The sequence below is a fragment of the Colias philodice genome, chromosome 6 (assembly GCF_061535455.1).
Source record: "Colias philodice isolate Cphi_HAF_F1 chromosome 6, ilColPhil1 Martin Lab GWU primary, whole genome shotgun sequence".
In the NCBI taxonomy this organism is placed as follows: Eukaryota; Metazoa; Arthropoda; class Insecta; order Lepidoptera; family Pieridae; genus Colias; species Colias philodice.
The window spans coordinates 534,688-560,108 of NC_143091.1; the positions used below are offsets into that span (position 1 = coordinate 534,688).

The following is a 25,421-nucleotide window of genomic DNA, read 5'->3' on the forward strand; positions in this document are numbered from 1 at the left end:
GCATCAAAATCCGTTGCGTAGTTTCAAAGATCTAAACGTACAAAGGGATATAGGGACATAGGGACAGAGAAAGCGACTTTGTTTTATACTATGTAGTGATGATAGTAAATTATTTTTTGAAAAATAAGGTCATAAAGAAGTTTCACTTCTTACGTGTGTACTCTAGTACACGCACACATTTTCCTTTTTTTTAATTTGCTTGGGTGGGTTGTTGCGCGAGGCCCCTGCAAGAGCGAGGCCCCGGGCGATTGCCCTGTTCGCCACCCCCTAAGGCCGCCGCTTCAGCCACGGCCCACGGGGGTGAAACCGCGCGGAGCAGCTAGTATTAAATAATGTGCTCTTTAATTACACGAAATCAAAAGAAAAAATCCGTCCTCCTTGGACTCTGATCGTATTACCGGTTTTTGCATTACATTGTTCGATTTTTTATTTCCTTATACGTATTTTCTTGAAGATCTCAGTACTCTAGTACCTACCTATATTGTTAAATAATAAATTATCAGTCAAATATCTCGTAGATGTTTTAATTTTATTAAGCGAAAGGAGTCAAGCTTCTGACTTTAGGTTTTAATTTAATTTGTAAACAGGAAATTATACTCTAGAACTAACCTTTAAAAATAACATTTTATTTTATCTATGTAGGTAAAATAATAAGTTCTGTTATCTACAGTTTGTGCAAATATAAATTATGTTGACAAAAAACGAAAACGTTTCAAAAGTACCTAGAAAAGTACCTAATATAGTTTTCAAATGTTATCATCTGTGGTTATCATTAAATTCAGTTTAAAAGTTTACCTCTAAAAAAATATACCTAACGGCCGAATTGAGAACCTCCTCGTTTTTTGAAGTCGGTTAAAAATTGACGTGAAACAAACCAAAATTACACAAAAAAATTCTCAATCCATCATCATACAGTGAAGTAAGCTATTATAGAGATAAAAATAAAGATTAATTAGCATCGAGTTAAAAATATGCAAAAAATCGAAGCTTTTAATGGCGGTGATTGCTCAGCGGTAAGCCTTTGTGAAGACAACCTGTTTGGCTAACTGATCTTGTAGTAAACAAATATTATAACTGTAAAGTATCTAGTTGCTCTTTATTTTTAAAAAACTTAGTTTTATCGAAGTATAAATTTAATATTTATTAAAAGCAAAAACAAAAAAAATGAATCAATTAGAATAACAAAAATTTTTCGACACCACTCCTTTTTATATTTTGCGTGTATAATTCGCGTATAAAAAATAAAAATACCCAAAAAATACTAATTGTTTACTATCTCGTCTGCATTCAACGTTATATTTATTATCTGTTACAACAATTGACATAACAAAAAGACAGTCCACAGACGTTTTCTGATTTCTCCGAGATATGCAACGCAAATGACTGTAATAAAACACATGCTTAAGAGAAGAGAGATTTTATAATATTGTCTCATAATAACACTTTGTTTGGACATTCTCTTCCATCTAGATTCATATTATAAAAAGGTAGTTTGTAATCTAGGTATATAAATGTACTTATAAGAGCATAAAACCTATTTTGTTTTCTCTGAGATAATTTATATCTTCTAGACCTTGTTCTAGACCTAAATTATTTGATAATTCTGTGACTAGTAGAAGTTAAAAGTTAAAGTACTAAAATAACACCGCTAAACATAATAATCCTATTCGACATGTACCTACGATGTGACCTTTTGTTTTTGTTCAAATATTGGGTATTCTATTAATTTCTAATTTTATATTTGTCTAACTGATGAGCTCAGCTCAGCAGGTCTGGCGTAATTTAATAATAAATATAATGTGTATAATATTATATAGGTGCCCCACAAGTCACAACATATTAAAGTTCTATAAAGGGCCTCTGCGTGTTGGACCTGTGTCCCCACGTAAGCCTTCCAAAAGACCGGGTATCTTCATTCTGATAGTACCTGTGAATCATGGAGAGAAACATAACATAACAAAATTATATTTAAAAATAGGTTTTTAGAAATATGTTCTCGCTATCAATTTGCAAGACTGTAAGCTAAGTCTCATCTTGTGCAATTAGGGAAAAGATGCCATTGTTCGAACAATCAGGTTATATTTCAGTTCCCCGAATTAGGTAATAACTGTTTTATTGCCTATCTGTTTTGTCTTCATTTCTAATGTTAATTAACTATGTAATCGTATCATCAGCCTAGATATAATTAGTGATGACTTGACGTAAGATAAAATCTTCACAAACTTGCGCAAATACTGACTCTACATTCAATCAACCACTTCAATCCATGTATCATTGTAATATACCAACCGGCCGAATTGAGAACCTGCTCCTTTTTTAAGTCGGTTAAAAATCGACAAGAAACAAACCAAAATTACACTATAACTACTTGCATAAATCTGTACTTATTGGGGTTTCAAATATATGTTATATTTTTCTATAATTTTCCTCAATTTAGAGAGGTTTGGTAGAATTTTATTAAAATAATTTTCATAGACTCCTCCGAATCTATGGAAATGATTTAGTGATGATGTTTGTATTAATATATAGTAGTTAAAAACATTTTAATAATAAAATTCCCATCATTAAACAATTCCGCATAGTTACAAAATTCCAAATTATATAGATAATTACAAGACGGAAAAATAACCACCAAAAACTAAAACTGTTACAAAAAATTGAAGATTCATTTACAAGTCGCCATTTAAAATCTCAAGATAATTTGAACCGTTGTGAGAATCCATTATCAACAATGGAAAAATACAAAAATTACATACAAAATATAATATCATACAATAATATTTTATAATGACCTTATGATATTATAGTTCATTCAACTTTCGCGAATTTATATTTAATACGTAGGTAGTACTATTTAATTAGAGTTATTTGTAATTCTTATTTAATCAGTAGCTTTTCATTAATATATTTAAACAGTCTAATAGAAAAACCTCCGAATATTATTCGACCAGATTCGTCGTATGCTCGTTAATAATTATTGCTATATTTTCCTCACCTATTCATTTATACTTCCATTCTATAAAAGGACCTCAAAGAAAGAAAAAAAACATCCTTCTTGATATTAAATACTAATAATAATAATTTTAAATAACTAATACAAAACAGCACAGCTGAAACAAAACAAAACAGCTGCTTCTAAAAACATTGTTAAATTATCAATTTGTGATTTTTTTTTACAGATACTAAGTCTATATAATATTATTTTGTTTTATTTTAAATTTTTATATATTATAATCGGAAAGTTTTTGAGGATGTTTGTCACTCTTTTACGCAAAACCAAATGATCGTATTTACTTTGATGAAATGTAGGTAGTAATAGAGTACAATCTGGATTACAACATAGGCTTTTTATACCGATGACTCGATAAACGAAAAAAAATACCTTGTAGGTAAAAAATATAACGTTTAAATTTTAAACTTGAGATGACATCATCTATTTATTTCTCGTCATTTCATTACGTCAGAACTTTTTGCAAACAATTTTAATCTTGAAAATAAATCATTAGTCATTGTCTTGGGGGGGGTTTTATTTGTAAGAAAACATAACTTTGAGATATTTCTAAAATAAAATCAATAGATACATACATTTTCGCAACCACTAAACTATTTTCAATCATAAATACTAAAATACATAAATTAAAAATCTTTTATTAATCCTATCGATACAAGTATAAAATGATAAGTAATATTTTATATGTCTATGATCTATAAATTAAAAGCATCCATTAACTTCAAATACCACATAAAATTAATACTTATGCGTTAAGTAACTTCAAGTTACGTTCACTTAAAGTACCTTCTAACTTAGTATGTGACCCAGTAACGGCACTTGGGTCATAAATAAAGTTCGTACTTTATCGGTATCGGTCATAAATAAAGTACGTACGTAAACTAAGTTTTTATAATATGGTTAGGTATTAAATATTCGTATATTTAATACCTAACCATATAAAAACTTAGTTTTCTTGTATTTCATTAATACTAGTGAATAACTCGGCTCTACCTTTTGAAGGAAAAAGTATGTAATATATTTTTACCTATGTAATATATTGACTTAAACTATATTTTCTGATTGAGGAAATAACGTAGATTTCTACTTGTACAAGAATTTACTCGTTTGCAAAGGTTACTCAGAATATGAGCAGTTTGGCTCGCTGTCTTTATCTAATAAAGACGCACAGAAAAAGAAAAAAAATCGTTATTTTGAAACCACAGATAAACAATTCAACGTTGATATTAATACATCTATGTATATTTATAAATTACATAACAAAGTTTTCATATTTTTGGGAACTACGATAAAGAGCTTTTTATAGCGGTAATTACTTATCAATATATTAAAGATCTAAATTATTGTATATTTAATAGTATTATTTAATAGCATCCCGGAACGTTATTATTTGTTATGAAAATATTTTATTTCCTGGTTATTATTTGATTCTAATTATTATCAACTTTTATATATGTTTAATGCCAATACAGATTGATTTAAAATATATGTACTCGTATTTTGATAATATTTTCTTTTATAAGTACCTTTGTATATTGCAATTATATTTTAAACATAACACCTCAACATCTCATTTCAACAAAATATTCTTCAAGGTCCCTCCAAAAAATGCCCTTATCTACCCTCAATCAATACCTATCCCTTAAATAATAAATTCCACTATTAAATAATGAATTCCACAACAAATTACCATCATTACGATTACTCAATGTTTACAAAGTCAACAGCACTTGTATGAAGAACGGACTCTCTACAGTGAAAACTTTACGCAACGCGGCCTTCGATAGTATATGTCAATATTGCAATAACATATAAATTAAGTACCTGTTAATAATTTATGGGCTTTAAAGGTTCTGTATTATTTATAAGGTTCCTCTGAAATATGTGCAAAAACGAGCTTAACACATATTTCAAATGTGTGTAAATTCAAATATTGTTACTCAAAATACGAATTCTATGTAAATAGATATAAGATTTTATATATACAACTAGCTTACCGCCCGCGGCTTCGCCCGCTTTGTCTAAAACCTAATAAATTATATACTAAAACCTTCCTCTTGAATCAATCTATCTATTAAAAAAACCGCATCAAAATCCGTTGCATAGTTTTAAAGTTTTAAGCATACAAAGGGACATAGGGACATAGGGACAGAGAAAGCGACTTTGTTTTATACTATGTAGTGATGTACATAGATTTAACGATGAAATAGTGTATAGGTCTATATAAGTACTTTTTTAAATGATTTAACGCTAGCTTCTTATCCAACCAACTAACGTGGATCTGGATACAAATACATATAGCCACAGACTAATAATAATATACTACATATAGCCTATGTTACTCGATTAATAAGAAACGTTTGATTAAAATCGTAACAAAGTCAAATCTATAGATAACTCTAAAATTGTAGAGCATAGGTACAATAACAATAAATAAATAATAAATAATAAATATTATAGGACATTATTACACAAATCGACCTAGTCCCACGGTAAGCTCAATTAAGGCTTGTGTTGTGGGTACTAGGCGACGATAAATATAATATTATAAATACATATATAGATAATAACACCCAGACCCAAGAACAAATAATTGAGTTCATCACACAAATATTTGCCCTGACCGGGGATCGAACCCGGGACCGTCGGCTCAGTAGGCAGTTACTTTACCACTGCGCCGACCGCGTCGTCAATGACAATGATATTATATCATGAAAATATATTTAAATCTATACGATATAGTTTTCTGTGAAGTATTTATCTATTGTATCTAAAGAATAGGTACAAGTCACATAACGTTACGTAAATTTGTGAAATATTTATATTTATTATTTACTTTATTTTTCAATGATGTAAATTTGTGCAATACGAATTTTTCTAAAACGCATAGTCATGCTACCTTTCAGTTTTCTTAAAATCTAACATAGTATCTCTGTAACCAGTAGGTAGTATTAGATATCATGTATTTAAGAAAAATCTCTTTAAAACAACTTCACTGCTATTTCGTAATTATGTTTTCCCCTAGTCAATTAATTATATACACCCATTAAAGTTCAATCACCGAGGGAAAACTTTATACATATATTTCACTAGCTAAGCCCGCGGCTTCGTTCGCGTCAATAAGACACGGTTATTCATTTGTACAACATTTTTCATTCTCTCCTTTTGGTTGTAGCGTAAACGAACTCTACATATTTAAAAAATAATAATACCACAGATTATTCCATGTTTAACAAAAGTATATACCTATCTGTATTTTGTCAGTTTTACAAACTATCAGTACATTACGACAATTATTATGTACATACTCAATTACATTATATACCACGCATAAACTACGCATAGATGTTATCTCACGTATAGTTCTAACTTCTAAAGTAGTTTATGGAAAATCTAAGCCATTGAACTGTGAAGCGAAAGTGACATGGTCAAGTGGATAAGACCCTATGTGGTGTAGGAAGTGTATAGCAACATCGATAGAAATCGCAAGGAAATAGAAAAACGAGGTTTTTGCTGGTGAGGTAACGCTTCCTTTGATTCTTTGGAATCGTATGGAGAGTGGATGTACCAGTATCATTGTTAAGAACGAAATAGGAATACAGCAATGTACTATTTGAATAATTTTTTGATGGATTGAAAAACTGCTTTATTATTAATTATAGAGGAAAACCCATAGAAAATTTGTATTATGGGCATAAGTCAGTATGAATTTAAAGCACCTACTTGGCAATGAATTGGTATTACGTGTGATTTATATTAAATGGCATTTGTGTAAAATATTTCTTTATGTATTTTTTTTAATATTTAACTTAATTACAATGGGCTATAAAATATATAAAATTCGTTGCAACATTTCGTTATTCACAACCTTCCAAAGGCATAAGTTAAATACCATAAATCTTATATATAAAATTCTCGTGTCACAATGTTAGTCTGCATACTCCTCCGAAACGGGTGGACCGATTCTCATGAAATTTTCTGTGCATATCGGGTAAGTCTGAGAATCGGCCAACATCTATTTTTCATATGTACCACGGGCGAAGCCGGGGCGGACCGCTAGTAATAATATAATATTTCTGGTACAGTAAATTACAAAATCTGTCTATTGATTGTCAGTTAATTGCATTAACGAGATTCTCTTGACATTTAAACCGAGACTAACCTACGGTTATCTCAAAATCTCATGTGTCTGAGAAATTAAGCAATTTATACGTAAAGACGACTACTAAGGCTATTTCGTGTGTGTATTTATGACGTTAAAAATATTTGTTTATTTTTTAAATTTATAGAAAACTATTAACTTATTTTTTATGTTTTAACATCGATCTGCCATTACAAGCTAAGTAGTACTATGTACTGTTATAATAAAAATAAAAATTTGTGTTTGTTCTTTCCGCAGATCTCACACTGGCCATCCGAGATACCTAAATCATAATAATTATGATATGTATTAGGATTTCCCGTTAGATTAAATCGAATTTGTGATAATCGAATTTATATCAAGTTTATAATTATAAGTAGGATTTTAACCATATTATTTAAAGTTTGATTAAAGAAATAAGGTTAGGTACTCGCTAAAAATGCAAGTTCAATCAAGGTGTAAGACTAAGAATTTATGAAATAAATTGTAATTAGAAGATAATATATTTGTGTCACACGAAGTGATATAATTAGTTTCTTCTTTTAAACAATCGTGCAAGAAAGTAAAACGTCTAATAATTTACCTCTGATCTTAAATCCATACTAATATTATGCGAAAGTAACTCTGTCTGTCTGTCTGTTACTCAATCACGCCTAAATTACTGAACTGAAATGAAATTTGGTATAGAGATATTTTGATACCCGAGAAAGGACATAGGCTACCTTTTATTGCGAAATATGTACCACGGGCGAAGCCGGGGCGGGCCACTAGTCCTATATAAAACGATCCAATGTAAACGAAATACGATAGGTACGAAATTTAAAAAAATGTTAAAAATATGTATTGACGTTTCAAAAGTGCTTCTCGAAGAAGTTCGAAGAAGTTCGAAAAGCAATTAATTGGGTTTATTACAAATTCGGCACTTGGTCTGTTCTCGAATACTGCCAGTATTATTTATTACCAAACTAGGATTTAGAATAAAGATCTGTTATATGTAACAGATAACACGAAATACCAAAGCCAATGTCAAGTACTGTCTTGAATAACAATTTTATAAATTTATATTCTACGTTAAAACGACCTTTAGGTTATACCTGTGTTTGCGGTAAACAATTTGATGGGATTCTAACGGAGTGTAGATGATACATGTTCAATAATGGTCCAATTAAAAAAGGCAAATTATAGTTTATTGACTTGTGGATATTAATTTAAATCGATATCGATTTCTGAACGATCAATTAAGAAAGAATCAAATATTTTAATTCTTACATCTTATCTGTTATCTGTTTAATTATTTTTCCCGTCATCAATTCAATGCTTTTCGTACCCAGAGGCATATTTTCTCTTCAGCTCCTTAAATAAAATCTCCTGTAAATTCTAACAGCCTGCATTTAAATAGCGTTAATTATAGTCACCTGACCTTTGTTTCACAACAGGGATTTTTAATATTAGGTTTTGAGCCGCCTGATGGTTTGCGAACGACACCTGGTACCATAAACATTTTTTTTAATTATTTATTTATTTATTAAAAAGGTTCATCACATTTGTTGTAGTAATCATTTAGGATAAAGAAATACTAAGCTCATAGAATAAAATACAGTAGCATTCATTGCTACTATTTCACGCAAATTAATTCTGTGGAGGTCTTACGCTGCACTGGATTGTCTTAATATTTGTTAATGTTTTCATATTATTTTTTTTATCAACTCGTTAAGGTTTTTATCATAATACACACGTTAGGAAATACACACCTTTATATGTTTAAGTTTACGCATGTATTTTATGACTAAGTTTACGTGACTTGAATATTATATTGGTCATTGTGTGACCAACAATACTGAACGTCCTTTTAACGGTTTAAATATAAAATAGCCTTATTTTGAACGTCTTCTATTGTGGAGTTATTTTGAATAATTTAAAAGTTAATAGTTTAGCATGTAGTATATAGAACTTATTGGGTCTAATGTCTTACCATTGACAAATACAGGATTATCACTCACAAGAGCTTCAAAATTATCGGGTATTTTCCGATAGGTTCGTTGCAAACAAATGAAGGAGTCAAGTTTTTAGTCAAGGCTAAAAAATCACGAGCGCGAAGCGCGAGTGATTTTTCTTGAAAAACTTGACGACTTTATTTGTTTGCAGGGAACCTTGAGGGAAATGCCAGATAATTTTGAAGCTCGTGTGGTATTCGGGAGATTATTTTTCCGTCCCAAATGTCGGCCAATAATTTCACAATTGAATTGAACCTGTCAGTTTGACGTCAACGACCAGAGAAAATTTTCAAAAAATTATCAGTATAATACCATGTAGGTTGTACCACGTGACGTCGAATGGTGCAATTCTATTGGTCGATATTTGGGTCGGAAAAATAATCACTACTAAATAAAATTTATTGGCTCTACCTCTGTGAGCGTTTTACGATTAATTTCTTATACATACTTACTTTAATGAAGCCGTGTACTTAAAAAAACACGTATTGAGAACCTACGTCGTTTTGGAAACGTCTGTAAAAAATCTAAGTTCGTATCTTGTGACCACTCGCTTTAAAGCATTAAAATATAAACATGAGCATTGCGTAAAACCTTAATCTAAAGAATCAAGAAATGACAGAGAAGTCAGTACACCTGTTTGTTTATATCTCGATAAAGGTAATTACGGTTATTAACTAATCTACCGCATACACGTCATGTGTTATGTAACATTGAACTTTGTAAAAGGTGTTTTAATTGGGCAATTGTTCCATATTTTGCATTAATATTATGAAACCGCGAACGACTTTAAACATTCCGATAGGGTTGATATTTATCGATATGCTGTTTTCGATTTATAGGAGATAAACTTAAAGCTAATTAACCACGAAACTAACTAGCCAACAATAAATAGATAACATAATTTCCATGGAAAAAGCTCCGCAAACATACATTTTGTTTTAAACATACGAAAGGAATAGAAAACCCATAATCAACATAAATTATATCAATTATAAACGTTATTTACTCGCTTTTACACATTTTCTTAGAACCATGGTAGAAATAATTTTAACTAAGTATACCTACGCAGCTACGTAACAAATAAATTGTTCTCAACAAGTCTATTACATTTTATCATCTTGTTAAGCAGAATGTAATGGAAACTTTGAGAAATTATATTTATATACTTACCGATTTAATTTCCCCAGTTTCAATGACTTCGGAAACCAAATAATAACTGAAAGCACAATATATTGAAATATACAAGAATAACATTCGTGAAGTACGCTACAATAAAATAAATCTCTCGTAAATTATAATGTCAACTCAGTGGCATATTTATTGAAATAATAAAGTGATAAGTGCACAAAATGCTGGAGTACCTCGCTGTTCTGTTGATCGGCTTCTGGCTGGGCGTGGCCATCTTCTTGTATGTGTCATGCTTCTGGCTTGAGGAGATTTTAGGTAAGTTTATTGAATTTATAGTATAGTAATATAATAAAGCTGAAGAGTTTGTTTGTTTGAACGCGCTAATCTCGGGAACTACTGGTCCGATTAGAAAAAATCTTTCGATGTTAGATAGCCCGTTTATCGAGGATGGCTATATATCATCTCGCTGAGACCAACAGGAGCGGAGCACTGCAGGTAAAACCGTGGAGCACAGCTAGTATATTATATATGAGTTATTTTGCAACCAAAATTTACGTAGGTTACGCCACTGTTTACGCCAATTGTCTTACGTATTTAAAGTTTTAAAAACCGGCTATGTAATGTTGAAAAAAGGATTTTTTTATATAATGTTGTGTGACCATAAAGGGTAGGCTGGTAAAAGCTTCTTGTTGAACACTAGGTACACAGTTTTTCATTGGAATAACTTCTAGTCAATAATGACTTCTAATTATATTTTCGTACAATAAAAATATATCACGAATATAATAAAATAAAAAATTCGGTTCATTTTTTGGTACAAAAATAGAGATAAAAAATATACGCAACATTTGCGTATTTCCGCAGTCATTTCCATTTAATTTAACATAATAAAAGCATTTCTTGTAAATATTTAAATAAATATAAATATTCAACACCATTTTTATAACATATGGGTTATCAATAAGCCTTTTTATAGTAGAAAATCTTATTTATAAGTGATACTTACCTGGTCCGATCACCGCTCGGCAGATTTTTTCTTTGATAGTTATCCATATTACAAGGTAAAACCTACTTTTAATATTTTAATTATCGTATCTTTTTTTCTTATATATTTATTCATTTATCTTTGTTAACTATTTATAAATAATATAAAAGAAAGAAAAGGAATAAAATGAATAAGGGTTTTGTAAGAAATTCTCATCATAAAATATAAAGTGGTATTTTTTTAATCGCGCGTAGAGCCTTAACATTTTAATATATATACTATTAACATAATATGTGCATACTTTAAATATTTAAAAAATAAATGATACGTTAATGAACGAGTTAAGAAATTAAGATAAAATTTAATTAAGATTCTGGGACAAATTCTCCATACGTTGCATAATTTAAAAATAATTAAATAATACTGACATTAAGGCCGGGTCGCGGTTGTATAATAGGTATATCATGAAGTATTTTAATACGCGGTTGCATACGTGAACACAAAAACAACAAAAAGCTTACCTATATTTAAACAATTAAAATGACTATAATTTATTAACATTATCACTATAAGGAACGCAAACGCAAATGCAAAAAATTGCATAAAACTATCTTAATTCTATAACTATTTTCATTACAATTTTCACCTAAATGTGCTGCTGTTGTTTGTTAGTTCGAATTTACATTATTATTAGTGATATTAGAATTTTATTATAAAATATATCTTGATAGCAAAAATTTTAATAATAAATTCATAAAGTGGAGAAGAATACACGCGTTTCCCACATTCGGTCAATTAAAATCATAATATAGAGCAAAGTCCATTTTCCACCTAAGATAAATTAAAACGGGGAAAAACCAAAGAAAAACCTACTTTACATACGGTAAAGAATTATATAAATTTGCTATTAAAGACTTAAATATCTTTATTTAAGTATTGGAAATCCCTCGTTTTTAACATGCATCATCATTATCAGAATTCACCATATAATATGTATTGTATTTGTATTCTTCATACTTGAAACTACAGTTTCTGTCGAATTTCAAATCAAATTATATTTTTGAACCTTTTCTATATTGAAGAATGTTTATTGTTATTTGTTACCCCACGATCCAGACTATGTAAAGTAAGGTCCATTCTATTGCACTCTTAACGCTACATAAACCTAACACATGGTTAAACATTACACAATTTTCTCAGAAAAATAAAACAGCGACATTTCCCGGAAAATCCGTTTTTATCTCATTTACGAAGGGATAATCTTACGAGGCTATTAAACATATTTGGTCAGTTCCATTACCGAGTATTTTTCCATAAAATGAAAGGTCGTCAAGTATCTTAAAGTCGCTTTGTTTTTATACTGCAATTTCCTTATTGAGGCACATCCTTAAAGGCATGCGCATGCGGTTTTTGCGTTCAATTGAAGTCATGCATGAGATTGCGTTTAATCACGATATTGTAATAGGATACATGCGTTTTTATATATTCTGGTTATCGATACACAGGAGGATGAAACAAACGCGAAACGGTTAATTCAAATATCCATGAAGAAAGTATTTTGTACATAGTACATCATTTATATATCTACATAATTGTTAAGGTGCATATTCATGCATTCAATAAGTATTCACTGATTTCAATGCTTTATCACAAACTCTGTTTAAGTATAGTTTATAACTAGCTTCCGCCCGCGACTCCGTCCGCGCGGAAAAATTAAGATTTATTTTTTTTCTACGTATTTTTCCGGGATAAAAAATACCCTATTTTATGCCCAGGATAATAAGGTATAATTATACCAAGTTTCATCGAAATCGAACCGTTAGTTTTCACGTGATGCCTTCACATACAGACAGACAGACAAAATTTTTTTTATCACATATTTGGGTTTGGTATCGATCCAGTAACACCCCCTACTATTTAATTTTTCAATATTTTCAATGTACAGAATTGACCCTTCTACAGATTTATTATATGTATAGATTATACCTACTCTAGGTATGCTTCATCAAAATGCAATAACTAATTAAGTGCACTAAGCATCACATTAAATGAGAGTTTCTTGAATAAAAGGCAAGAGGTCAATGTTAAGTAACAACATTATGATCTTATAATGACTTCAAATACAAATATAATATGGTGTTTAACGTAAAAAAGTAACGGTTAAAAAAGAACGTTAAAAAAGGATTAACGATAGCTTTGACTTGATTAATTTTTTCAAATATTAATTCATATGGGACTTTAAGCATGTTAAAAGGTACAATTATCTATAGGTTGTGCACATATACGTAGTACACAAATTTTTAATTTTACAAAATTATCTCTTATATATAAAATTCTCGTGTCACAATGTTCTGCATACTCCTCCGAAACGGGTGGACCGATTCTCATGAAATTTTCTGTGCATATCGGGTAAGTCTGAGAATCGGCCAACATCTATTTTTCATGTGTACTACGGGCGAAGCCGGGGCGGACCGCTAGTTATTCTATAGATTTTATTTTAATTTCATCATTTTGCTCTACATATTTTATATCCCGTAATATATTATAAGTGTACTCATCAATTTCTACGTAATCAAGTCACATGTTTTCGGAATGTCATTGTATCCCATCCTATTTGCATCACAATACGGTTTTGTGGCTAATTAATTAATTTCACGTCGCTTTCAAGTAAAGCATCTACATTGACGAAATTATAAATAATTGCATTGTTTTTGTTGCATGTTTATGAATAATTTTATTTTACATGTAAGGTGTCTAATTGTATACAAGGTGAAAGGTAAGACATTTGAAAAATTTAGACAGGAGCTTCTACTCATGAAACTGAACAACTTTTGTTCTACAACTTTGCTGAATTCGTAAAAAAAAATTGGACTTTGTAAGGAAACTTCGCTAATCAGCTGACAGATTTCCATACAAATTTTTTTCTACGAATTCAGCAAAGTTGTAGAACAAAAGTTGTTCAGTTTCATGAGTAGAAGCTCTTGTTTAAATTTTTCAAATGTCTTACCTTTCACCTTGTATAAGTATGTTGGGAAGGTAAACGTCACAGACATAGATAGACTACGCAAGTACCGCGATCTGTATGAAAACCAAGCGTGTCATATTTTTTGTACTGACCTTGACGCGTTATGACGTCACGAGCGCTTTTTAGTGATGGTAATTTCATTTTACGCTTAATCGATTAGGACGCCACTCGCGCGGCGATTCTAGTATCGTCCTATCCCTTCGAAGTAAATCGAAAGAAATCAGATCAAACTAGATCCATGTCTAGGTAGTCAAATAAATGAATCGTAATCGATTACTAAATCGATTCAAGACAGAAAAATGATAATTACCATAGACAGAGGAATGATAAAATAAAGTTATAAACCTTTTAATATTCTAACAAGTAAACTAATGTGTTTTAGCTTTTTCTTACATATGCCCATTGTGTTACCATGTACTACGTACTAGAGAGGCCATCGAAAGAAAGTAATGAAACTGTCAACCAATCAATCTTTATGTCCCGTTGCATCGATCCATTTTTCTTTTATGTTCGGGTTACTTGGAAAACTGAAAAAACAGACATAGTCTAAGCAATAAGGAGTTTTCTTAAAAAACTCCCAAGATGACACTTTAACTAATGGCGTCCATGTCATAATATTTATTTTTAGTACCTTTGTATTAAAATACTTAAAAGTTCTAGGTCAAGTCGTATTAAATGACAAAAAAATCTATGCTTTTTTTTTCTGAAAAATTGCTCCTTCAAATTATCATTTTTCTGTTCGATTATAAAATCGATTAGAATCGAGAACTGTTGCATCAAATGAACATCACTAACCACAAAATTGGACAGAAAAATGAGAACAGAAAAATGAGAAGACGCTATTCATTGCTTGTTATCATACGACGCGATCTTTACCGTGCCAAGTAAAAGCCGCAATGTATTCCGAATCATTCCGTATGGTTTGGTATCCATGTTTGTCACGATCGTTTTCCACAGATATTCTTTATTTGATTTTAAAATAAATAGTGCATATTCTGATTAGAAAATTACTTACCGGTGGAAGGAAACATCTCCGATAACTCGGCCACTCACAGCTGTGGAGTTTCTACAGTTTATAACGGCGCAATTCGGCATTTTACTTTATTCAGCTTCACGTCTTTCCTTGGCGAACTGCAAGCGCGGACTGAGTGTAGGCCAGCGTCAAGTAAGGTTCTTAAACTTAGTTTGGACACGGGAAGTACATACACTCGCTTAGTCTATCTTGATACATGTCTGTGGTAAACGTGTAGTCATTAATCATCACCATAATAATTTATTAGTATCTATGTTATTGCAAATTGATTATAGGCTGTTAAAAAAACATTTGTTTTTGGTTTTGTTTAAACTTTATCCAAGTCCCAAAAAAAAATTCTTGTAATGACAAACATTGATTGCTTATAACATCTAACAAAACAACTATGTACATTATATCTGCATAAATAATTTTGATTCCATATAAATCTTATATCACAACCGACAGCTCATCCATACAGCCGAACCTAATGTCAAAATTTTTATGTATCTGTACTATTCCACAGATCTACCAAAACCTTCAGCCACACACACGCACAGCCGTCACTCTATCGGCGCTACTGGCGCTCACGCGCAGCTTAAGCGCTTAGTGGCGAGAGTGGTGGAGGAGGCTGCAGCGCTGCCAGCGCTTGCGAGATACGCTGCAGAGCCGCACACGCCTACGGAGTCGTCGTATGAAGATCTGCTGGCGACTGCTATTTTGAATAAGGTACCCATTTTCTTGATTATTTAAAAATAATAAGTTTATTTGAATTTGAATTTGACTTCCTTTACACAATCTGGTTAGAACCATATTAAAAACATTCCGATAGAAAATCTGGATAAGAATACCTGCACATTAGTGAACCGATACAGTAGGTACACATTTTTCTGGATTAGAAATATTCATATGCCATAAAGGTTTATTTGAAAGAGCTTAATTATTTTATGTAAATTGCTTTTACTTCATTCTATAAACATTAAACATATTATTATGATGAGATTATATTTATCAGTATGTATTTATCAATGTCTAATAATAGGTATGTACCTAACACTACAATTTTACTTGGATACAAACAACTTTTGTGAAAATAACTAAAAATTAATATGTAGTTCCAAATTCTTTATACAAACTGGAAAAACCGTTTAAACTGGAATAGCTCTTTCTTGGAATAACTTTTATTTCTAATTTCTATTGAAACAATAAATACTTACCTACCTGACCGAGAATGACGTCCCAATTACCTCCAAATAATTACATAAACGCGATTACAAAAAGTGCTACAATGGCTGATTGATTGAAAAAGTCGATCTACAAGCAATGATAATGTAGATAATGTATAAATATACATAAATAAATATTACGTTTAGTCACGAACCATTTGCACGCGCTGTTTTGATTATTTATTACATAATTAAAAGGGAAATATTGTTGTGATGTCTTTTAAATTTCAGGTTATAACTTACTAGCTTTCCGCCCGCAGCTTCGCCCGCGTTTTCAGAGAAAAACCCGTTCCCGTAGGATTTCCGGGATAAAACCTATCCTATGTCCTTTCTCGGGTATCAAAATATATCTATACCAAATTTCATGCAAATTGGTTCAGTAGTTCAGGCGTGATTGAGTAACAGACAGACAGACAGAGTTACTTTCGCATTTATAATATTAGTATGGATTACAAAATAAAGAAACATATTAATTCGTACATTTTTAGCAGTACCTTCAGGCTATTCTGTTTTCTTATACATAGGCACCCATATTTCTCTCTTCAGTGAGATATTTTAATGAAGAATAACATCGTTGGAAAATCAGTAACAAGACAGTGAGTTTTCATAGCGGGGACATTTATAATACATAATTAAGTACTTCGTACTACGGTTTAGAATATTTTACTTAACAGAGTAATAATACAGTAATTGAACATATTAGACAATTTAAAAAGAAAATAAAAACACATCCATCGTGAATAAATTCCAACGTCGAGTAATCTATTCCAATGAGCTTATCCATAAAATCGTTCTTTCCATAATCCACAAAGCTTGTGCATCAACCCTCTATTTAAAAAAAAACAACATGCATTTCTGCAAACTAGCATGTAACTATGGAGAATCCTTACAAGCGCCTACAACAGACGTTGACATGTCAGCTCGAATTAGTTTTTATTAAGGGCTGCCGCAAATTAATTTTTAATTACACCAATTTTATGTTTTAATATCGATTGATTAACAATATATCTTAGGTACGCTACATGTCGATTAGATAAAATATTCCCCTACTGTGTTTTGAAATATTTTATCCGAAACTAGTAGGGACTTTCCTTAACCTTAATAGATAAACATATCTCATCTCCACCAATGAGATGCTGTGGAAATATATCACAGTTTCCGTCTAAATTTCATTTGCACTGCAGTCTTCGACCCGGATCAAGAGTAGTACGGAGCCATGTGATTTATTTTTATCAACACATATCAATAATAACCAATGATAACATAGCTCTTATCGTGATAACGCGTACAGTGAGACTATGTCTGATTCGTATAAAGAAATGGTAAGTTAATGCTTTCAAATTAATTACAATGTGAAAGATATCGGTTTTCTTCCAGTGTGGTGCGCTCGTATATAATGTTATCGACGCTGTACAGTTGTCTTGCTGTGTTTTTCTTATATGTGATTAGTTGGGTAAGCGGTGGCGTGTGACGTCATACTTTTTTAATTTGCTTTCGGAACGTGATGGCTTTCGTAAACATAACGTGAGCATATTTGCCATTGATTTTGCGTAGATAAATGTTTATTTACAGTTTCGATTATTTAGCAAAGTGAATATTTTTCTTGGTGTTATTATGTTGTAAGCGAATACCGCTACGGTTATTTTATCAAAGCTATCCAAAGAAGGATGATATATCTTATGTGTTGTGAAAAAGGTATTGTATTAACGGATTTAACATAAATAACTAATGTTTAGTCTCTAATAAAAAATTACACTAAGATTTTAAGTGAACATAAATGTAAAAATACAAATATAAGTTTAAGAGCAATTAAAAACAAAATATTCTGTTCTTTTAAAAAAATATAGTGAAATTAAAACCTTAGTAAAATATTTAATTTAAAAAATTAATGAAATGCAGCCCTATTGCGCTAACCACGGCGCAGCAGTCCAGTACCGCGCAGGTCCGTGTTAACAGCTCTGTATAATTCCAACAATTAAACAAAAATAATAGCTATTATACTACAATTACAGTGCATCTCGAACTATGAACTATTCTGATCCACACTCAGAGGTAGGTTGACAATTAGACAGCTAAGAGAGAGAAACAGAAATATAATATACTGTTTGAATGGTTACATACGTGTTGGTTTAACTGCGTTATGGCAACATTAGGGATATTAAAATAGTGTTGATTTTGCGCTGTTTTGTTGTTGTTTTTAATTTTTTGTGTAAGATTGCGATCCTAAAAGCGAACCAATTTTAGTTACGCGAACTAATGCCAAATTTTCAGGTTTATATTTTAATTTTACGCAATGCAGTTTTTAATTAGATTGTCCTGTTGAAAAATGGGGGTGTATGTTGAATAAATTGAGTGAGTTGAAAAATAAATGAGTTCGAATAAAATCTTTGTTTAATAATTTCATTTCAGATTTCAATTTGTGTATTTTGGAAAAAATACGAAAATTATTTTTATGAACCTTGATGAACATTTGTTTTAGAAATTATTGAATAATAATTGACCAGTAATTATTCTTTTTGCATAAAAAAACATGTAGAGAGACAAACCAATTTATTTTTCGAAAAATAAATTGTAAATTTTTCCCATAAAAGTGGTTACACTAAAATCGTCCGTATTTTTTCGAGAGAAATTTAACCAATTTATGCACTGAAACAATACCAATTGCGCAATTTTATTAAAGGACATTAAAATTATTTATTTTCCATATTAATCTATAATCCGTAAGGTTAACAGATACAAAGATCAATGTTCTCTAAATTTGCGTTATCAGATAACATATCAACCTATTACCATTTGATTACCCATGTGACTCAACTAATAATAATTTAATAAATTACATTTTACGTACCTAATTTATGAATATTAAGGATTTATTTTTGTTGAAGCTTTGATAATGGCAAGATTGTGTATTTAACATAATTACAATCAGTTTCAGAATGTTTGGCTTGTATTAAATTCACTACAAGAAAATATGTAAATAAATATTTTAATTTTTCATGAAAATTGGACAACTTTAACATTGCAGCAAAATACGAGTAATAAACATACAAATTATGTTTTCATGTATCGTAACATTTACTTGTTAATATAATAATTAATAATATGTATATCGGTACATGACGTTTAGGTACTGATCAAAGTGTTATTATATTTTCTTTGGTTTTCTAGCAACATTTTTCTATGTTAATGGTTTACAAGATTAACATAGATATTTATGCATGTTAATTGTTTCGAAGATAAAAGTTCTGGGAACGTAGTTAAAAAAGGCACATTAAAAGTATATTATCAACTTCACCAAATCCTTATTGTAACCTTCACCAAATCCTTATTGTAAATTTGTAACCTATTTTTTGTTTCCTCATTTGGAATTTATCTGTCGACTAAATGAAGTCTGTTCAATAGTTTTCCATAAAATTTTATATATTTTTTTTCTCAAGGTTAAAACTTTACATCGCACAGTATATCCTTTATAAAAATTATCAACATCACAGTCCAAATTGCTAAACCAAACTCGATGCAATTGCAGGTGATCGAGCGCTACCAAACCGAGAGCGGGTCGGGAGGTCGGAGCAGCGGTATACACTCGGCCAGTGCCAGCCCCTCGCCCTCTGAGGGGACACCACCAAGATCGCTGCATTCAAGGAGTACCAGGGAAATATCCCCACCAGTAAGTTTAATATACAGGGTTTACATATTATCTTTCTAATACATATTATTAAATATGTATAAGTAAAGTTAGTTTGTTTGTTGCTTATTTCAAGAAATATTGGTTCGAATTGAAAAATCATATACATATGTATATGTTAATAAGTCCATTAAAATATAGGCCGCGGATAAAACCACTTGTAAAAACTGTCTTCCTTAACCCATTTCAAATCTTAATCTTCTAGAAAAAAAAATTAAATCGAAATTGGAACGAACTGAGTCAAAAAAATTCGCTACAAGAAAAATTAGGTACAATAATTTGAAATGTAACCACAAAATTGGTGAACATCAAAACAGTAACTAACTATAACGGATTTGCGGCGATAAACATAGATAATAATATCACTATCAGATCAGTAGCTATGGTTTATTTGAATCAAAATAGGCGAATCAATAAATTTCTTCACCATTTTGATAAAAAGAAGGCCTGTTACAAAACTTATTCAGGACAAATACGTGTACCGTATATGAATTGGACCAGATTTGGTCATTTACCTATTACCACATAAAATATAATCCTAGTACTATTACTAGTCTAGAACTTCATATTTATACTGAGTAATAACTATGAACTAAGACTTCCTTATGATGAATGTAATGATGAAAACTGCATGTTCATTATCAACAAAAACTTAATCCATTTTTTTATTTCTTTTAAAACGTGTTAATATACTTTACTATTCTATGTGTATCAGTCTAGTGGCATTCAAACAAACAGCTGTTCAGCTTTGTATGATGAGGATACATAGGATGAATTACATATTTAAAATTCCATCTATATTACAGCATGTTGAAGAAGATGTATCAGACTGGGAAGAAGGAGAGGCGACCGATGACGCAGTGGAGTTACCTCGCCGCGTTCCGTTCCCAGAATATGGCGGGGATATCATACATGAGACAGGTAAATAACCTGATGCAATTCATAAAATAAGGCACTTATAACTAATAACTTTGTAATAATAAACGACACATTTTATAACAATATGTCTTATTGGTTAACTCCTCAGATAAATAAATTTTAATTGAAATTACAGAAAATGCTGACCGAGATTTCGATGAAGTATCCGGCAGTGACATACAAGCAGTCGATGGTTCATGGGAGGAAAATTGGCTATTCCAAAAGAAGAAGATAAAGAACATTCAATCCGTTCCAGTGCCCATGCTAGTGCCTAACTCTAACACAGAGTACAGAGCTCTCATAGGAGACAGAGATGCAGATGACACAACCGATCTTTCAGACAATGCAAGCGAAACTGAAGAACAGGATATCGAATACAAGAGTGATATCAAAAAAGTATTAGACTCCAAACATGTCATCGGTGGTAAACTTAAAGTTGATGAGGCATTAGACTTCGAACCAGACAGCCTTATGTCTGTAGATGGAGCAGATGAATTCGAAAAGATATACAACGAATATTCTAAAAGTGAAGACACAGTTGATTCAGTAAACCCAAGTGCAGTAACCAAGAATATTACTAATGAAGAAATTGACAACAATCACGACGACTCACATGATTCCATTCTCTTAGTGGGTGTAGACAGTGGCCCGATACCGAAGACAGAATTTAACTTGAAGGAAGAAATTCATAGGACTGTAATGAACGGTCATGCGGAATACGATGATATGGCTGACTCTAAAGAGATTATGAAAGATAGTCTTGAAAGTATAAATGAGAAAGGTAAGATTTTATTCAAAAATTGCGATCAGGTTATTAATAATTTGTAAGTAATTTTGTAGTTATATGGGAATTATATTTGTAGAGTCATCTAATATGAACACACTAAGTCGTCATGAACGAGAGGGTGAATATGAAGAGACGGTAACTATCCCAGTACAAAGGTACGCTGACAGCTTACGTAGAAAACACTTCGAAGACGAACCACTTACGTATGTATTTAATTTAATACTTATTATACGCGCTACACAGACCAAAAAGTTTGAGACGATGTAATAAAAGTTTCACTTTAAAATTCAATTTGAATTTCAGGAAACCAGTTCAAAATGGAACTGAAGACGAATTATTACCCGGTAAGCTATTATACTTCTTATCATAACTAGGACAGTTAATTAAAAATATTAGATATTTCTGTTCTGTTTTTTTTTTATTAAATGTAAAGATTTGCCTTTAGCTTCATGAGTTGAGACTTCCATTTTTTATAACCCTAACGAAAATAAATATTCCAGGATCCATAGCATACCGAGAACGTAAAAAGTGGCTGAACTACGTAGAAATGCCCAACAATCCCTATTCCCCCGAAGCGATTAAGAAAAGATTATCAGCAAAGAGCACATCATCCCTATTTGACACGTTAACAAGCAAAAGCAACACCGAAGAGAAATTTGCCTCAAACGAAAACGTAACAGAAAACTTAACAGTTCAAAACAATAAACATACAAAAGAAAATATTGCAATGAGTCAGAGTACGGAATGTTTAAGGATGAATGGCAGAACGCCAAGCCCATCGCCGAGAATATTAAAAGACGTATTAGCGGAGGAGGTTCCACAATACAAACGGTAAGTACAGCCTTAGCAACAACTATCTACATCCAACTACATAATATTGCTATACGCATTATGTTATTGAAATGTCGTGATAACATTTAGTATCAATTAAATCCAAATTGCAATAATCAATCATGTTAGATAATAAAAAAGATTATTCAAATAAGTGAGGTAAACATCAACATATGAATAATATGAATCATTTTGTATTCATCACTACGTTGATATTCGACAGTTACGGCAGAGACTATTACATCAAAGAGGCAAAACTTTCATCTGGAGGACGCGAGAAGACATTTAGTGACACCAGTTCGATATCAAGTTCGATCAACAAATCGAGCAGTTTAGACAATTTCGATACAGAGTTCGCGTCGCCTGTAAGTGCCAGCAGCTCCCTGAGCGAGCTCGAAGCCTGCGCCCTTCATCAGAACATCGTTCGCGCCGTATTCAGCCCCAGAAACGCTAGCCCCAACTTTGCCATAAACCCCATTTTCGAAAACCCCAAAGATTCTGACGATATTGCGCACAAGCGCAACGTCAGCAGGACCAACGTAAGAGAATACGAACGTAATAAAAACGGAGGTGACGGTTATGTGGAAAACGAGGATATAGTTAGACTTAAAATACCAAAAACACCAGAAATAACTGAAGAACTTTTCGAGACGTACGATAATGTTAGGCGCAGTAATACGTTGCGAAGTATGGATGGGTACGCGCGCGTCAAGCGGCGGCCCGCTCTCAATTTCACATTCGGTGGAAGTCTCAGGTTAAACAAAGGCTTCCACAAAGATTTATGGTGAATGACCAAATTAGATTCCGATTACTACACCTCCTTCAGCACTTAATCTGACTATGTAGATAGATTTACGGTCCTTATTTTTCAATCTCTACTGTGTACGATACCTACATAGACATATACCTTAGCATCTAGCCTTCAAACTCTCTAAATATGACATATCCATAGGGTTAAGTGAAACCATTCAGTTTAAAACATATCTTCGTTTTGACACAATACTGCCTGTTGAGTGTTACAGTTGGCATGCTCGGTTATAAAATTTCTGCTGACTAACAGCACTCGCACTTTATTAATACAAAATTTCGCACTTAATAGTAGTGCCCTTATCATTAAATTTCAGTAATTTCAACAGTAATCCACCAAGCAGTTAGTGGTGAGTGTTGTGTTTTCGGTGAATGAATTTTGACTAACAACGCTTGCGTGCGAACTAACCTAAATCTTCCTATTGCACAGAATTTCTTAGGCGTTCACAGCATCCGCTTAAAACTAAACAAACTAATTTGCCTATTGCATCACTATATGAAGCACTACTCTAACTACTTCTACGTTTGTAACAAAAAAAATTAGATGATAAGTTCAGACAGTCTTATTTCTAGATACAATTTAAGCTGTGGGGCTTAAAATCGAAAAATCACTCATCTTCATCTTCATGCATTATAAGTAATTTACCAAAATGCTCTTTATTATAAAAATCAATAATTTTCAGGAGTTATTAATAAAGCAATTCAACACAATTGCTGCCAATCAAGAGTATACAAAATTCGGTGGCAAAGAGCAAATGCCAAAATCAATAACTACAGGCCCAGTTGATAATGAGAATGATATTTTAATTGATTATGAAGATAATGACGAACAGGCAATATATGTAGCCAAACCAGCCCTGGTTGAAAATACGGACAGGCAATTCGAAGAAATATTGGCAATAACAAATAAGTCAGACCAACAATTAGGCGTTCAAGATGTTCATGAATTAGAAAAATCACCGTCAAATCACAGTATAGAAAATTCGATAGGTTCAAGCAGCATTGAAGATTCCATCAAAATATATAACGTACAAACTGGCGAGATAGTGAAATGTAAACCTGAAGATAAGGTATCGCGATATGAACAAACCGCTGACGATGACAGAATAAATTCAACTGATAAGGAAATCCCGGGAGAAATTATTGATAGGCTCAGTCAGAATGTTCACCTTGATGACGAGACATTGACGAGAATAGATCTGAAGGAAAATAAACTGCAGAATATCAGCGAAATAGATGAAATACTACCGCAATTACCTAAAGTGAAGGAGTTGGCTAAAAAATTCGTTAGTATGGATAATCTAAGTGAACCATCCAAGGTCAGTGCATATCTTTTGATTGTCCTCATTAAAGATAAAAACTTCATCAATATTTTAACAACAGATAGCTGATAATAGTGATATTTGCATATTCTACGTTCGAATATTTTTTAGATACAATTTAATTTTGCTACAACTATCTTCAAATAGGTACTTACTATTTATGACTTCATCGTGATTCATATATTCGTAAGCATATTCGGTTGAACGATAAGCATTGTTGTTTTTTTATTATTATTAATATTAAAACATGATTTTAATGAAGACATAATAAAATGAATTACTAATAGAGAACTATTAAAGTAAAAAGTTACATTCTTCGACAGCAATTTGAACAAGGTATTAATTAAAATATTCAATTCATAGTTATGTGATTAACATCAACTCATAGTCATACTATGACGTATTAGGTACTAGCTTTCCGCCCGCGGCTTCGCCCGCGTTTTCAAAGAAAAACCCGTTCCCGTAGGATTTCCGGGATAAAACCTATTCTATGTTCATGCAAATTGGTTCAGTAGTTAAGGCGTGATTGAGTAACAGACAGACAGACAGA

The 25,421-nt window shown here is 31.6% G+C and overlaps 1 protein-coding gene across 7 annotated transcripts in view; it reads left to right on the forward strand.

The window, feature by feature from the left end:
- The window catches only part of M7BP (Myosin-7a binding protein), a 102,551-nt gene that overhangs the window by 74,989 nt on the left and 2,141 nt on the right, over positions 1 to 25,421 (forward strand). For 2 of the 7 annotated variants that reach the window (XM_089695984.1, XM_089695985.1), the window contains exons 2-11: positions 10,333 to 10,588; positions 15,822 to 16,024; positions 20,048 to 20,188; positions 21,013 to 21,127; positions 21,261 to 21,905; positions 21,988 to 22,114; positions 22,215 to 22,255; positions 22,412 to 22,742; positions 22,966 to 23,281; positions 24,233 to 24,868. In XM_089695984.1, the coding sequence (XP_089552110.1) occupies positions 10,495 to 10,588; positions 15,822 to 16,024; positions 20,048 to 20,188; positions 21,013 to 21,127; positions 21,261 to 21,905; positions 21,988 to 22,114; positions 22,215 to 22,255; positions 22,412 to 22,742; positions 22,966 to 23,281; positions 24,233 to 24,868 (2,649 nt within the window). In that variant the 5' untranslated portion in view covers positions 10,333 to 10,494. Of the gene's footprint in view, positions 1 to 10,332; positions 10,589 to 15,821; positions 16,025 to 20,047; positions 20,189 to 21,012; positions 21,128 to 21,260; positions 21,906 to 21,987; positions 22,115 to 22,214; positions 22,256 to 22,411; positions 22,743 to 22,965; positions 23,527 to 24,232; positions 24,869 to 25,421 lie in introns of those variants that run through there. The other 5 variants (XM_089695981.1, XM_089695982.1, XM_089695988.1 and 2 more) reach the window with 4 other exon arrangements.